Source organism: Ovis aries, chromosome X (genome assembly GCF_016772045.2).
Source record: "Ovis aries strain OAR_USU_Benz2616 breed Rambouillet chromosome X, ARS-UI_Ramb_v3.0, whole genome shotgun sequence".
Taxonomy (NCBI): Eukaryota; Metazoa; Chordata; class Mammalia; order Artiodactyla; family Bovidae; genus Ovis; species Ovis aries.
In genome coordinates, this window is record NC_056080.1 from 86,659,350 (window position 1) to 86,676,770 (window position 17,421).

At 43.3% G+C, this 17,421-nt stretch overlaps 1 protein-coding gene and 1 non-coding gene across 2 annotated transcripts in view; both read right to left on the reverse strand.

Annotated features, from left to right (window-relative positions):
• Positions 1–584: 584 nt before the first annotated feature.
• AFF2 (ALF transcription elongation factor 2) overlaps positions 585–17,421 on the reverse strand; it is a 548,641-nt gene continuing 531,804 nt past the window's right edge. Inside the window, 2 exon segments of the mRNA XM_042242462.1 lie at positions 585–10,351; positions 14,617–14,807. Of these exon segments, the coding sequence (XP_042098396.1) occupies positions 10,230–10,351; positions 14,617–14,807 (313 nt within the window). The 3' untranslated portion in view covers positions 585–10,229.
• Positions 14,119–14,191, reverse strand: TRNAG-UCC (transfer RNA glycine (anticodon UCC)). Its single transcript has one exon. It is a non-coding gene; the product is annotated as a tRNA-Gly (tRNA).

Sequence of the window (17,421 nt, forward strand, 5' to 3'; positions counted from 1 at the left end):
CCAGGGAAGTGATTCTTTATAAATGAAAATTCTAGGTAGCTGAAACCTCCTTGGCACTGCCTGAAAAATGTTAAACATTTTGAAGGTAATAGTTCTAAATATTTGGCTCTCCTGCCTTAGTAAAAAGGATATATTTAAAATAATTGAACCTTTTCCTGATGACTTGACATCATTATTGTCACCTAAAATGATTGCTTATGTTGCCCTCCCAGGCCAGTGACTGCACACCTTCACCGGAAATGGCCATAGTCATTGGCTGTGCTTTTAAGTTTTGAGTCTAGCTTTATAATTTAAAAACCATTGCAATTATGACTTTATATTTTGCAAGCCTTTTTGTGCTGTGTACTAAGAACTCAGATAACTAAACACTTGATCATGTTCTCTTCAATGGGCTTTGAGTGCTAGACCAAAGGTCTCTCTTCAAATGAATTGGCTTTGTGAGAGTTATGCTCTTTCTGGCTCTGTTTTAAAGCTGTTGAGGTAATTGGATGAGGGGGTTGACTATGCCTTAGAACACAAAAGGAGTGGTAATTTGGTACTTATGGCTGGAAAGTCTGTAAGCAGAATCATCTACATGTCTGATATGAGATTTTCATAAAAATTTTATTTTGCATTTTTCAATAATTCAATGCATTGGCAGTATAGTTAATGCCTCTATGAGAGAAACCAACGTGCCAGCTTAGCCAATATAATTTTTACAGAGACGTCGTGTTGGAAAACAACAAAACTACATGAAAACGTTTGTACACAGAGTTACTGTACTGAGAACAAAGCACCAACAAGATGCCTGTGCGCCACACATTTGAAATGCAAAGCAACACAGGCAGATACAGTTTCCTTCACGTAAAGCACACGAAACCAGTTTTGAGGAACCAGGTACCATTTCATTCACTGCTTGATGTTTGAACAGTTACCTTAGTCGATACAGAACATTAGAACTGACTGAAATTCTGATAAGATGAGCATGCTTGTTAAGAACAGTGACAGTCAGTGAATCTGTAATGAGTATGAATATTAGAAATCTGCACCCAAGAAAAAGTGGTTCAAAAGCTGAAATGGATTTTGGTAAAACAAAGGAGGTGCTTTGTGAGTGACCATCAAATTTTCATGGCCACGTGGGGTGCCCCCAGTGTGAAAAGGGTCTTTCACTAGGGGGTAGAACTTCTCAGCAACCAGGCCAGGCTATTTCTGATGGTTTTGCTCATCAACTGACACGGAGGGAGCCCAAGCCAGGACACTAGCCTCAGGGACTTGAGCTGCAGCTCAAGGGCAAGTTCACACCAACTTTTAGGGCTCAACTCAGCTCAAATGCCGCAGCCTCCATCTTTCTGCCTCCCTGTGTATCTCGGCCTGTGGTTTTCTCTTGGAAACTTAGCTGGATTTGAACAGAGCCTCTTGAGCTTCCCTAGTGATTTGGATGGTAAAGAATCCATCAGCAACGCAAAAGACGGGGGGAGACGTGGGTTCGATCCCTGGATTGGGAAGATCCCCTGGAGAAGGAAATGGCAACCCACTCCAGCATTCTTGCCTGGGAAATCCCATGGACAAAGGAGCCTGGCAGGCTACAGTCCATGGAGTCTCAAAGAGTCAGACAGGACTGAATAACTTTCACTTTCAGTTTTTTCCTCTCACAAAGGCCAATGGAATCCATGCAGTTGAGCCATAACACTGTGATAATAGCTTCCAAGGGAACAGGAGTTTATATTTCAAATAGCCTTCACATAGCAGTGGAGCCATGGCCTTCCTGGAACTGTACAACGTTTTTCAAGAAGAAAAAGCTAAAATCCCATGAAGAACAGCAAGCTAGACGTGTTGCACGTGTGTGCCCACACACACACACACGCACACACACAGACACAGATGACATGTTCTATGTGGGCAACTCTGGCTAGCCACAATTGTCCAGTGACACAGTGCTGGTGAGCCACCCCCCCCCCCACACACACACACACAGCATATGATGACAATTAAATTCCATTTTGTATCCTGGTTACTCAATAAATATTTCCATGACACTTAAATGTACAACCTTTCTGTTTAAAATATGCATGAAAATGTCTTCTTATTTTCAAGAAGGAGAGAAAGTTTTATAGAGTCACATCTTCATTTACAACATGTGGGGGGATTATCTCTCTGGTTCTTATATACAGGCTAATGTGAATGTGAGGTGATACTTCAAATGAGCACACAAGACAGGAATATGCCTCTAAGATACAAAGCAAACACACACGCTGTAGACCAGGCAGAAGACACCCCTGGTAAGTCTCGGGGGTATTTTTCAAGTCTCAGTCAAATGAGTACTGGAAAAACACGTGGAGTCATTTGTTAAACTGCATTAGGTTTCAAACAATGTCAGAAAAGTGCCCTTTGGTTCTTCAGTGTGGGGCATGGAAGGGCCACAGGGATAGGGAACATTCCTCTTTGAAAACCCATCAATGTCTGCTTAGACTCAGACTTCATTCCTGGCCTGATCTGATGCAGATTTGCAAAAGACTCCAGATTTAAATATTTTAACAAGGAAGGAGAGGGGAGAGAGAAAGAGAGGGAAAGACAGGAGAAATACACATTACGGTCAAAATATTTCTTCAGTCAATAATAACAAACCCCTTCAAAATAAAAAAAAAAAAACAAACAAAAAAAAAAAGGAAAAGAGAAAGAAAAGAAAGAAAAAGATGAACCTAAAATAAAACCACCCTGACTGAAGAGTTCTGGGAAATTTCTGGAACAGAAATTTGTGCTTCACATTTATCATGGTTATAGCAACATCTGAAAATGATTGCCATCGCCAGGCCTCCAGCTAAAGTTCATTGAAAAATCCTGATGTAAAGTGTCTCATCTGCCTGCAGCCACTGCACTTGCTCCAAAATGGCATCGTCAAGGTCAAAACACTGCTCCACAAAGTTCTACAACCGGACAAATGAATTCAACAGATGAGTATTTATACTGCCATATGATAATGCAGTTGTTATAATATCACGGTTTCAGAATACAGCATGCCTCTCCAGATGTTTGAAATCAGAACACACCTATTTTTATTAATCTGTTATGTCTTAAAAGAAAGAACAAGTTACAGTTCAGAAGCTCACATTGAATTCAACTATTCATTTGCTTAGAGACAGAAAGAGCCCAAGCAGGAAAGTGAAAGCCAGAGCCAGATAAGTAAGACAGAGAGAGACAAGGAACAGCCACAGCCACCACGGTCACCAGCACAGAACAGAAACCAGTCTCTTCTTGGAGGAGCCTATGGATATGGCAGTCAGCCCATCAAGTGTGCTTGGGGGAAGAATCTGAGGGATCTTCTGATCCCCAGGGGCATTCTGAGCACAGTAGCTCCACCAGGCTCACTTTTAAAGGGTTTATTTTATCCAAAGACAACACTACATCAAACCATCTTTAGAAGCATTATTTACTCTGAGGAAAATAGGAATAAAAACAGCTATTTGTGGAATTGAACAAATGTGGGGGATTTCATCTCAGATGTTTCCCTTTCTAAAATACCCAGAGAGTAAAATCATCCAGGAAGAAAACTATTTGGCAAACTGTCTTGAGGCAGAATCAATCTCATTTGTAATATTTGTGGGTGAATATGATTGATTCATGAGGATGGTTTTGAAATAGAAAATCACCGGATGATGATGAAGACATTTCTAGCTCTCTGTCTCCATGCAAACTGGTCCATGGCCTTGGGGGATGCCAAGTCCCCATGTGAGTGTGATAGCAATTAACCAGACCCAGATGGGACCATACCCAGGCAGGACAAATGTTGCAGGAATACCACGAGGGGCTTGAAGAACCCCGTGCTCAACCATGTTATCATGCTGGTCACAAAAAGAACTGCAGAGGCAAGGGAGATAGAGAGGGGCCAGAAAGAATGCATAAAAGATACAGGTATCCTTCAGGGCTAACACTTGACTGTGGACACAGGCCCAGACAGAACATGGAAATGTTTAAAGAAAAATAGGATTTTACAGCAAGTTCTTCAACCTTTCCAGATACAAACCTCTTATTAACTGTAGAAGATTCATGGGACCAGGAGAACAGGTCATTTGAGACTTTCTGTTCTACTCTGGGTTGATTTATGATGAGGTCTAATTTGAAAAAAAAGATTTTGTGTGTGTGTTTTTGACAAAAACCTCACTGTCTTAGAAAAATACACTGCACTTTATGTCTTCTTGTTAGTGACACTGCTTTCTTTATATTGGGTAGAAAAGGGAATTGTTTTGCTTTGGAAGATAATTTCTAAATATTAATCATGGAACTGATCCAGGAGACATTTTAGTTTGATTTCAGAGCAAGGATAGTAAATAGATACTTTAAAATTAAAACATATGCTAAATAACTTCAATTACTAATAGCAAAAGCAAAAACCTTCTGAAAAACAACAGGGAGATGGGAGAATTACTGAGTTGCCATATAGTAAGAAAACAACACAGTGCATTTTGAATCGTGCTTTCTCCACAGAGGGCCTAATGTTTCCTAACTAGATGAAGGCTGTCATTAGGAGGAGCAATAGTAAATCATTTATCCAAGTGACATTTACAAGTTTGAAGTACTACTTGGGCATTTTAATAATAATAAAATGATAATAATGAAATAATAACAATACTCACCTATCCTTATTTTTAACCAACCATGAGAGTTTTCTAAGCACTTATTTCACTTCCATTTTACCTTGCAGATGTGGAGACGACCCACATACTCCCACCAATGCATCTATGCTTTGGGCTCAAGAGGGCTTCATTCCCTCCAGCTTAAAACCCACACCTCCAGGGTCTCATCATAGACTATCCACATTTCCTAGAAGATTGACCCATATTTGAAAATGATGTAATAGTTTGTCATTAAAGTGTGTGCGTGTGTGTGCACAGAACATAAGTGTGAACTCTGAGCCCCTTTGATTGGCTGCAATCAGTCCTGTGTTGGAGCTGGTTTGCCTGGTCTCCCAACTTTGCATCTATCTCTTTCCAACTCTGTGTTCAGTGACATGGCTGGAAATAGGCTATGGTGGGAGCAGTTACACCACGGTGATTAGCAAATGCTACAAATCAACTGCTTTCTGTTCTCAGAGAGCTTGTTAAATGTTTAAGCAATGGATCACTGGTAGCGTGTTCAGCAGACCAAAGGAGAAGCTAACTCTGGATCTGGGCAATATGATACCAATCCAGCCTCTTTGGGGGTTTCCTCCCCAAGGCTGCTTCCTGCCCAAGGTCTCCTCTCCCACTGATGTCACAAGTACTGCAGAACCACAGAAGGGCACCAGCATCTGGCGGTGGGGGGGGGGGCACATTTGGCTGGCCTTGTGCACCCTGCTGGGCCCTAGGCTCTGCGATGTTTCCCCTATTGAGATACAGAGGTGATGCAGGCCATAACTGAACAGGTTGCAGTTCTGATTAAGCACCTGATCCGGCAGCTGGCTTCATGCTGCAGAGGCTGGAGAATAATGATACCCTCAGTAGGAGCACGCTAGTCCCAGCTACAAGCATCCACAGGGACATTCTTTCTTCATGAGGGTTCCCAGTTGGTTTGCGTGTGGCACCTGACCAGCAAGTGCTGGTGGGCCCTGGGGGCGCTCCTCACAGCATTGAGCCAGGGGCCTGGCAGCAGGCTTCCTGTGTTCCCCCTTCCCTCCTCAAAGTCTGGTACAAATCGAAGAGCCAACAAAATTGAGGTCACTGGCAAAAGAGTTTGAAATTTTGAATGATTTTTATTAAACACCATTAGTCTACACTGCACAGTTAATGAAACAGCAAAGCTCCAATCTCTTAGAAGAATGATGATTGATCATGGATCGGAACAGCAGTTCTGTGTCCCCTAAACCCATGGTGAGCCTGATGGAGTCATTACCATCTCAGGTCAGAAGCAGAAAGGGGCAAGAACTGCAGCCTGGCCTGGAAGGGCTTCCCTACCCTCTAACCCCCACCCCCCCCCCCCAGCCCTCCCCACAATGCTATTTGCTTTGAGTTGATGGATTACAGACGGAAAAATGATGCTCTTGGGAAAGGGGGCTTCTAGGCTTGTGAGGAGGAGAACGGAAAGGGAATTCATACTTTTACTTTCCCCGAAAATATCAGATGGTAGGATCGATGTCTGAGACCAGCCTGTCTGATTAGCCTCCTGCCAGGGTCATTGCTGATTATCAATATACAGATACCAGTTCTGTTGTTGGAGTTTGCGAACACCAAAGAGCAAATGAATCAGAGTTTCATTATGAGAATAAGGCTGTGCGAGTGGAAATGAGAACAACAACAGCAACAACAACAACAACAACGATAACGACGACGAAGAAGAATTTAGTCCGCCAGTCGCACAATAGAGCAAGCGACAACGGGCTCCATATTTTTTCCCCACGGAACTGAATCTGGGGGGCATGGAATCAACCCATCCATTCAATGTTGTGTAGCGCTAGTGTCTCGCCACACATTTTCTCAATGGGGAGGGTGATGCTTCTCTAAGCAAGCAGTTCATTGCCTTACTGAGTAGTTCTACCCAGTGATCCAGTTTGGTGTCTCCCACCTGCCAGCTCATGCAGGTGAATTTTATCATGTCTACTGAGAAATATGTGAGGGCTCCACCCCCACATCTACATCGATTCTGCCTTCAGAAATGCTTTCCAACTTCATTTTCCAACTTCAGCCTCTGGGATGCAAATTTCAATAAAACAATCCAAATTAGATAACTTTGAGAAAGATATTGAGAGGACAAGTATCTTCCCAATGAAGATCCAGTCCAACACACCTACTAAGGTGCTGTCCAAAGGAAAATTCATCCATTTGGAAACTCAACAAAATACATTTCAGCCAATGGTTTCAAATTGAGCAACTTGGTTATTGACCAGAGATTTGAATCATTTAATGTCATTACATGGAAAAAGGCATCCCAACCTCAAGTCTTTGAAAAGTTAGCAGCAGCTAATCTGCTTTTCCAATTCTGTCATCCAAATAGAAAACTACTAGCATTTTCCCAATGAGATTATTAAGTAATTAACAGTCTACAGGCTGGCTAACAACATGCTCACGGCTAAATTCTACCCCGAGGAACACACTAGTATACTCTTTTCAAATTAATCCTACCTACTGAACTCAGACAGTAATATGACAAAACCACTAAAAAATCCAAGGTTAATTAAAATACAAAGCCAAGCCAATATCATAACATAAACTTGTCAAACTCTCTGTGGTTGGAGCTTGGGTGACAAGTGAAGGCATAGTGGTGGCCCTATGTGGGTCCCGTTTGCAGGGCTGAGATCCTTTTGTGAACTTGCTTGCTCGGTGGAGCTGCCCGTTTCTTTGCCCATGACCCTAACTCCATGTGCTTTCTATGAGATGTGTCTCATCAAGCCTCCATCACAGTCTCAAGCAGGATCTCTCACCACCACCCACATGTCTCATATCTCTCCCACAAACTGGTACACTGAAGAGATTTACTTGACAAAATATTATTCCAGTCCCTCAAAATGCTGCATACCTACGACACACATCACCATTTACAATGTGATGAATAGAGTGCCTAGAAAACAGCAACAATCCTTAATCAGGAAACTGAAAGATGTCTCATCTCCAGGGAGAGGAAGGCAATTCATCCTCCATGTTTAATTGGTTTCTAAGCTGCTTTACAAATGGGTCTGCTAAATAATCAGGTGGTGATCCTGAGCTCGCCTGTCAGATTTGATCATCGTGCTGCTGATCTGGACACACTTTACACTCAGCCACCAGAGGTAACACGTCAGGCAGCAAGCAGGCTGCTCTGCTGTCTCCCTGTTGTGTGTCAGGTAGATAGAACGACTCACTGAACCTAGAGGTACAAGTCTTTCGTTCATGAGGCAATATACTTGTATCCCCAGGAAACTGCCCCTACATTTTAATGTCTAGTTCCTGGAGGTTGAATTTCAAGAAGAATCTACTCATAAATCCATGATGGTCTAGGATCATGGTCTAGGTTGAACATGCAAGTCAGACCAGTGGGCTTCATTATATAGTCATAGTCAGGCACTCCACCTGGTGAGCCATGGGAAACAAACAGAGACCTTGAGTCACTGCAGAGCCATCAGCTTCATCTGTGTAAGTGACACCCACTTTGGGTATCTGGAGTCGTTCATAGGATCATGCTCCTCACTTAAGAGGTTCAGAAAAGATTTCTCTTGGGTTGCATTGGTCAGTGTGTATCTGTGTGTGTTAGGCTTGATGCTGAGACTGCCAACATCCAGCTCAACCACACTGGGGGCATGAAAAGTGCTGGGTCAGCTGCTTGGATGCTCCCAGCTGTCATCTTCACAACGTGGCCTCAGCCACTGGAGAACAACGTCCACAGCCCTTATAATACCACAAAGGGCCTTCAGCTCAAAGATGACCAGAGTGGAGCTCAAATCTGGCTCTTTTGCAACTGGGGATAATAGCTAACCTTGACAGTGAGAGTGTAGAGGGGATCCTTTGCCATTTCTATCACTTGCATGACTTGCTTTCAAAGATCATACAAGTTTGCAACTTTTATGGGCATGTATCTGTTATTTATCTGGTCATAACTCAGTGAAAAGAATCCAATAACTCAGCTGATGAAAGCTACATGGAATTAGATACCAGCAGGTAATTACAAGGAACTAACTAATGTATGGATAGTTTTTACCATGTGTGTGGGATTCTTCTAGTGGGTTGGAACACCAAAGATGATATTTACATTGTGATGTTTAGGGACACAAAATGAATGCAGAGGATCAAAAGGGGTGGGGATAGTCTCAAGTGACTCTGGAATATCTCCAAATCAACGGAACTGTTCCCCATCTTCAGAGCTCTTTTAAAACCACCCTAGGGTGAAGCACTATCCCAGCTCATTTTTTGTTAAAAGACTAGCTACAACTTAGAGAGTTTGGAATTTTCATTGGGATTTTCATGGAAATGATTCAAGATAATATAGACTTGAATAAAATCAGTGATTGTATTTCAGTCAAAAGCTAATGAGCCAAAATCAAAAGAAACAAAGGAAAAAGGAAGAGAAAGGTAGAAGAAAACAGAAAGAACTCAAAAAGAAATTCTGTAAAATAGCAAATGTGATAATAATCGGGGAAGTCCATATTTTAAAGCCATTAGGAAGCAAACTGTATATGACTACTTCTAGTAGTGAGAACTTGACTTTGGTTTCCAGAGATTTGAGCAAAACACAGTAAAAAAAAAAAAAAAAAAAGTCCTGCCAGTTATGGACCCACCAATCAACTGCAAAAGAGGCAGAGGTGTGCATTCCCTGGACAGTTGCCAGAGCCCTCTCATCTCTCATCTCTAAACTGGATTGTAGCATCTAGGCTACTAGGGCATGCACCACTGAACTGCCCTTCAAAGGAGAGCTTTACACAAAGAGAATCATGGGTGAGGATTTACGCTTCAAATCATGGAGTTCAAAATGACTTATGCCAGCTGATGCCTTAAAGTTGTTGATATAAATGTTGCCACTTCTTCTCATCCTTGACATTTTTCAAACAGGGAATCAGGAAAGGGATACTAACTAAAAAGTCCTCTGGCTGCATGCCAGAGTACCGTTCCAGAGTGGCATTGCTGTGCTCATGAATTTTCTTAACACTCTTGACTTTCTGATGTTGCTAAAATATCTAACCAGTGGGTTTCAACAGTGAAAATTCTCATCTGAAAACTGAGTCTGTGGGAATCACAAAAGTTTAACAACGGATTCTGAAATACGTTCTTATCTGGACAGAACAGCACAGTTTGGGGAATGGCTACTGCTGAAAATTTGAATCTTTGCAGGTTCTCTGTGTCTGCGTTCATACATAGACATATACATGACATATGACATATATATATATATATACACACACACATACACACACACACACATATATATGTATATATATATATATATATATATATGACATTTTGTTTCACTTCTCAGGAACCTGTTCTCACGATTGCTTTCCATTCTTTCTTTTGGGTAGTGTGGGCCTAAAAAAATACTATAGGGACTGTCATTCCATCAAGCACAAAAGGATGGTGGGATCTGTGAGATGCATAGAAAATACAGAAAAATGACTAAGTGATAAAAGATACACTGCTCTCAAGGTGTAGTGTCCACTTACAATGACTTCTGTTTTTCACAGATATCAAAAGAAGCATCAAAACAAACATAATCAAAGAGAACTTTCCCAAATGAGTGGAGTTCCACCAGTGCCCATCGGCGCTCTGGTAGAGGTAGCGTGGTGGGTGGCAAGGCTGGAGATGGGGGCGCAGCCACTACAACAAGTGGGCGTCGATGCGCAGCCAGCACAGTCCCTGGCGAACGTAGCGGACAAGGTTGGTCATGCTGCTGTGCTGCGTCAGGGGCCCCATCAACGTGTCCAGATCGCCAAAGAATTCTGAAAACAGAGCAGACCTTAGTCAGGCCTTTAAATGACAGTAGGGCCATAAGCAGCACCCCAAGCACGCGGGCATTGGATGAGTTATTCTTGGTTCATTCATTCATTCATTCATTAGACATCAATTTCCAGAGTATCTACAAGGTGATCCAAACTTCATATGGATATTAAGCACTATAGTTTTAATCTTTTGTTAGCGCCCCCAAATTCCATAGCATAAATCATGTCTGTATTACTGTGATTAAGAAAACACAAATTCACTCAAATCTGTTAATTCATAGTAAGTTTTTTTCAAATTACTATACATTTTCTCAGACTGTGACCTCTAAAAATACATTACAATCCTGTGGAGGTTTGTGAGATACACACACACATATCACAATATGAATATATTACACATAAAATATATTTGTCTATATATTTACATATATGTTTATAGAAACATATATAATATTTATAAATTGAAAATCTACACATAAAGTTATGTATCTAAATATATTTTATAAAAATATTGAATTTATATTTTTATGTATTATAACTTTATAGTTAGAAAGGTGTCTTTATACAGAAAATGGTATATGATTCCAAGCTGTTTCTCATTCTCTGTGTTATGCAATTGAAAATACTCTCTTTTCCTTTCGTGTAAATGAAATGACTTCACTGATGTTTCTTGGCTTGATGTAGATATAACCAGTGAGCCTGGACCACCGTTAGCACCATCTAAGGCCAAGCCACTGGCTAGGAGGCATCTGACTTGGTTCATCTTATTCCTTTAGGGAAGGAAAATAACCTGTAAGGATCTGTCACACAGCATGTCCCCAGGCCCCCTGGGACATGGATGGTAAGAGTGCCTTGCTGATTCCCCGCCAGCTGACTCAGGCAAGGAACAGCACTGAGCACCCCCTGCCACTAAGCAGTGAGACCAGAGTCTCAGACTGTCTGCTTTGGGGTAGGATGGGGGAGTATATCGGAAAAATTCTTTGATGTTCAGAAACCAGCTAGGCTTCCCCTCTGTATGTCTGAATTGTTTGGACTGGCACTGTATCGATCTCCATGAGAAGCAGGCTCTTGTCCATGACAAAATGGCTCCTATGCTGGCTGGGCGTGAGGTATCTTTGTGGAGGGAGAGGGAGGAGGTGTTGCAGACTACCCTCAAGTGGTTGTGATGGTCTCCTGCCTTCTTGTAAAGCAATTTCCATGCATGGGTTATGTGTGCTTGATTGCTTAGCAGATGGTGTTTCACTAAACAATGCATTGATTTTTCATGTTATATATAACATATGGGCTCCTTCTCCATGCATCAGGTTCATTTGATTATGTGATACTGTTTAACCTGTACGATGTAATAAAAGTAATTTCTGCTGATAAAGGAATGAATTATTTTGGGCATTGAAAATACTTTCTTCTGTAATACAATATTAAGGGAAATGTTAAAGGCCCCAGTTGCTGTCGAATGAATGTGAATGAGATGTCCCTTGGGTATTCCACGCACAGCCCATGGTGGCATTCTTCACTAGGTACCCAGGTCACCACTTTAATAAGTGCTTCAAGTCGGCAGCTGGGAAGATAGGGAACTGGGCTTCTAGAACAAAGGCCAGAGGGCAGAATCAGCCCTATTGGCCCATCTTCTGCAATGAGCCATCTGCAGCTATACTGGCACACAGAGAGGGGGGCAGGGGTGGAGACCTTCCACTGGAACAGCCAACCTCAGCAATTTTCACTGCATGACTGCATGGGAAAAGGTGGACATACATGGTGGTCTCTGGGTGGAGGGAGAGTTTCACTCAAAATAAAGTGCCTCAGTTTCCCCATATCTATGGGGACAAGACAGGTGTGGGAAGAGTCCCTCACTCTGAGCAGCTCAGAAATGACAAAGTGTGTGAAACTCAAGGCTGCAAAAAGAAGATTCCAAACTAAGTCCTCTGTCCAGGTCCCTGAACAGCCTCTGGACCACGCCAGCAGGGTGCAGTGCATTTCTGCTGGTGGAGTGACAGAATCATGTTGACTCAGTAGTAGGCAGGGACTTGGAACAACTCCCTGACACAGGGGTTGAGGACAAGATGAGTACCGTCTCACTCAAACATCAGCCCAGCCACTACAGAGCTCCTGGAAAGGTCTGCAGTAAATTTAGAAGGAGTTACTTTACCAGATTTGAAAATGTATGCAGTTATGAAGGAAATACATAAACATTGAACTGCCCTCCAGTTGCCAGTACAACATAAGACAGAGAAGAGTGGAGGCAGATAAGCTAGGCAAGACTTGAGATGCTTATGCCTTCATGATTAATTCTAGAACTCATAGATTGGCCTGCTTGTCTGGGCCAGTTGTCTTTGGGTTTCAAGTTAAGAACTGTCTCTTACTCGGATAACTGAGAACTCACTGAAGGTTTCTGAGGATGCATGATTAATTCTGCCCTCTAGATGGGCAGTGCATCCTGTAGGTTAACAGTTCAGACTCTGAAATCTGACAGTTCTCCACTGAATTTATGCTTTCAATATGATGAGCTGCGATATCATGGGAGAATTTCTGAACCTCATTGAGCCTCAGTTTCTACATCTAGGAAATGGGGATAAATGAGATGACAAATGATAAAACAAAGAGTACAGCGCCTGGCATATAGAAATTGCTGCATGAACACACAGAACCAACACATGCAAATAACCCCAGGACTCAGTGTTAATAGTTGGGTTGAGGGTTGAAGTCCCAAATTATGGAATATGCTTTGATAGCCACAGAATCTGAATTATATGTCATCATATGGGATAAGGAAAGAGAAATAAATATTTGTAGGATTTATACCTTGCACCTGATATTTTATGCTAGGTGATTGACAAATCTTGTTTTATTCCACCCATCTCTTATCATCCTTGTGGGCAGTTTCATTGTCATCCTGTCTTCATTATATCCATTATAGAAATGGAAGCTAGGGAGTAGCTCACAGATTTCAGTAACTGTCTGAGGTCACCCAGCCAGTAACTGACACGATTCAAGCTTAAATGATTAGGCTTCAAAATCTGCACCCTTTCTAGTTCTGTGGGACTGTTTCCCAGCCTGCTGAGTGATCCCACAGTAGAGATGCAGCCAGGAGAAGGGGCCAGTAACTCATAGGAACTTCCCTCTGCATCTCAGTGGCCTGCAGCTCCAGCCGGATTCCATGAAATCCATGTTACTGGCCTGGACCTAAGCCCACTCCATGCAGCTTGTACCATGTCATGTCCTGGCAGGACATGACAGCAGCGTATGTGGGCCATGAATTTTTGTCTGTATCTGGCCAGATGTTTCTGTTGCTCTAAAACTCGGCTCACCTCTTTGCAATCTGATCTGAAAGACCCACATCTGTCTCCACCTTAACTACAGTGGGTCTTTCACTAACTGCTGCTCCAGAATCATCAAAGTCCACTGAATGGCCAGGGCCAAAGTATGATTTCTTTGAACTTCCTATCTTCATTAGGATAATGAGACTTCAGGGTGAACCTGGGTGGCAGCTAAGGTCACAGATGCAGCATGAGTGGTGGAGGACCACTGACTCACCCTCTGGTGAAGCAGGGTCCTCCCTGCATTTATTTTGCAGCAAACCTCATGTGTTCTCACGAATGGGGCCCTGATCCTTCATCCCAAGTGTCAGTGGGTGAAAGACACTAGCTGAGCCTTGACCCTGGTTTCTGAATGCAAGCCACATTATCAAGTGCCATGGAACTGATGATTATTATCTTCAATAATTTTTTAAAAATATATTTTGGCTGCACCATGCAGCATATGGGATCTAGTTCCCTGACCAGGGATTGAACCTGGGCCCCCTGCATTGGAAGCTCAGAGTCTCAACCACTGGACCACCAGGGAAATCCCTGGAGCTGATGAATATACTGAAAGTAGAAGGCCGTGGTGCTACCTCACTTGTCTTAAAGAAACAAAAAAAGCCAATAGTATCTTGATCCCAATTAATTTGCAAATCATTCTTTTTTGCTTTGCTCTGTTTCTCTATGTTGATCTTTATCATTGAGTGAAAATCTGGAAAAGACATTTGACAATACATCATAATTCATGTTACTTTAAGTTTTAAAGGAGAACTCGATTCTAGATCTTTTCACTCTCTTCACAAAAACTGGTCACTGAGTCGACCCTGATCTCACCCTCTCTTCCCTCAGCTAGCCTTAGAAATTAGACCAACAGAAAGATAAGGTCATCATGAGAAACTCAAGCCCTTCAAAGCAGGTTGAATCCACCATGGCCTGTGAGCAACCAGTTGAACAGCCCAGCGTACTTACCTTTGTTCTCTCTTGTCAGTTTGTCAGCCATGTCCCAGTGTTCATAGCCCCGTAACACGTTGCTCGTGATGTTGACGTGGCTGGCGGCCATGTGGTGAATGCGCTGTGGGATGGTGACTGGGCCGTTGTTACAGTTCCCCATTGCATTGATGGGAGAGACGTTGTTGAGAGACACTGGGGACGGAGTATTCCTGGGGGATGGGAAGAGACAGGGCTTGTTAGGCTGCTAGGGGGGAGTGACAATAGCATTTGAGCCCTGCCTCTTCATACTGGGGCCTCTTGAGGGTGTGATTTGCCGCAGTGAGGCTTGGCATGGTGAACACCTATGAAGCTTACTCTCGCATCCCACCAGCTCTTCTCGGAGGACACCCTACAGCTTTCACCCACACAGTAGTTTTCCCCCTCCCCACTGTTCCTGCCTCATCAGACCAACCCACCCAGGGCTACAGTGCCAGGCTGTAGAAAGAGCCATCCTTCTTCTTTTCTAACTTTAAACACAGAAGTCTGACTGCCTTTGGCAACCACTGATGACTCTGTGCATGTTGCTACTTTGTTTTAAAATACCAGAGAGAGAGCTGGGTGAATCTTTCTCTGGCATTAATTCTACCCACAAATGTAGCTTTTACTTTGAATACATATAACAAGTCTTTTGATGTTCCAGAGAAAGAATTAGCTCAGAGTTACGATGCTTTCTCTACCTGCTGCCAGAATGGATATTGGCACTTAGAAAAACTTGATGTGCTATATTGGTCTGTTATCAAAATGTTTTGTGGAAACCAGGGTGACAGTTTGCTCCAAATACAGTCACCACAATAAGCAAAGTATGATCCTTAAAAGGCCCCCAAGGAGGAGTAGTAGGGAAGCTGGAAATAAGTAAGATTCTGAATATCACTTTAGGATTCTTTAAGACCTGCTACAGGATGGCTGTTAATTGCTGACAGTTCACCTGCAGACTGGCTTATAAAGAAATGTCTTGGAAATTGCTACTTTGGGCAGTATCATTGTTTGGAGGTAGATTTTTGTTTAATTCTTTAATATCAGTAAGAAGTCACCTGCTGGCTGCACTTTGCATGGAGGGCGAGGACTTAGGTCATGGACAGTCCCAAAGGCTGGGTTGCTGCCTGTGCCTACCAGCCAGGTCAATATACATCTCAGCTCTCCCCATCTTCTTTCAACCAGGCTTTGAATGCCCAGTATAATGCACACTTTATTATGACTGATCATTTGGGGGAGTAACAGAAATGGGAGAAAGCTGTTTCTGGGACTCCTTCTTCCTCCAAACACACTCCTCCCATCATCAGGAACCTTCTCTCACTCTCCCTCCCCTTTACCAGCCACTTGTTGCCAACTACATTCCAGGGTGGCTGTATTCCTCAGAGCCAACCTGCTCCTAGAACGCATGTGCACCCTGACAGGCACCCATAGAGGATTTGGGGGAACAGCTATCCCCATGTACCAAAATGCTGAAGTGGGGATGACTCAGTCTGGGAGCATTTGAACTGATACGGTCACCCGAGATTCACACAGGCTGTGCCTCATGAGAGCTTTGGTCCACTTCTACAAACAGAGTATATCTTCTGTTATGTTCTAGTATGAAGGTTAAAGTGAATCCCCACAATTGCTCTGCACTTGTGTGATGTAAGAGGGTGTGAAGGTTTGCCTGCTCTGTTTATAACCTCTAAGATGTGTGATACTTCTTGATGTAAAGATTTATTTTCAAGGTAGGGAAGGGACAGAGGGATCGTTAAACTCAGGGACCTGGGCACAGAAGGTCAACATAAAAGCAGTGAATGCTGGATTTTTTTTTTTTTTCATGGCAGGTTGGAAATGCTATTATCTAGTCTCTCCCCTCAGAGAAGGCAATGGCACCCCACTCCAGTACTCTTGCCTGGAAAATCCCATGGATGGAGGAACCTGGTAGGCTGCAGTCCATGGGGTCTCTAGGAGTCGGACACGACTGAGTGACTTCACTTTCACTTTTCACTTTCCTGCATTGGAGAAGGAAATGGCAACCCACTCCAGTGTTCTTGCCTGGAGAATCCCAGGGACAGGGGAGCCTGGTGGGCTGCCGTCTATGAGGTTGCACAGAGTCGGACACGACTGAAGCGACACAGCAGCAGCAGCAGCAGCAGTCTCTCCCCTGCCCCCACCCCAGTGGTGGTCATTAATCCTTAAATGTCAATTTACAGCAAGAAAGGAAACCGTCCTCATTTGTAATCTCTAGAGAAGATTATAAAGGTGTCAGTGTCACAAACGTTGAGACGGGGACCATGTGGTGCTTGAAAAGTTCTGGAATCCCAGGGACCGAGACTCCAGCCTGGGGCTCCTGAGCCCCTCCCCTTGCTGAAGCCTTTATGGACTGCAAGAAAAGGCTGGATTCAATGATTTCCAACTCTGCCCAGAAATCCCAAGGGGAAACACATCACCTTTGTTTACCTCTTATTTCCTGAAAAGGCCTTTTCAGTTTATAACGTTGAGGAGCTAGTGAGGAGCTTTCTTTCCTTTCCACTTGGTGCTTTCTTTTAAATAATCAGTGGTGGAGGCAAGGAGAATGAGGGCATGGTTTGCCTTTGGTCATGACTGACCTGACATGAGGCTCCGTGAGCTATCTGGTGTGGAGAATGCCTGAACTCCCAGAATACCACATCATACACGTGAAATCCACCAATCCAAGCCTGCCTGAGACAGCGCTCCTCTGGCTGGAAGGGCTGCTGCAGTGCTCCTCTTAGTGTGCCTTCAGCTCCACCTTGGCTCTCCCCACAGCTGGGGCTTCATTCTTGAGCTCTCCCTCTGTGGATCTGCTTC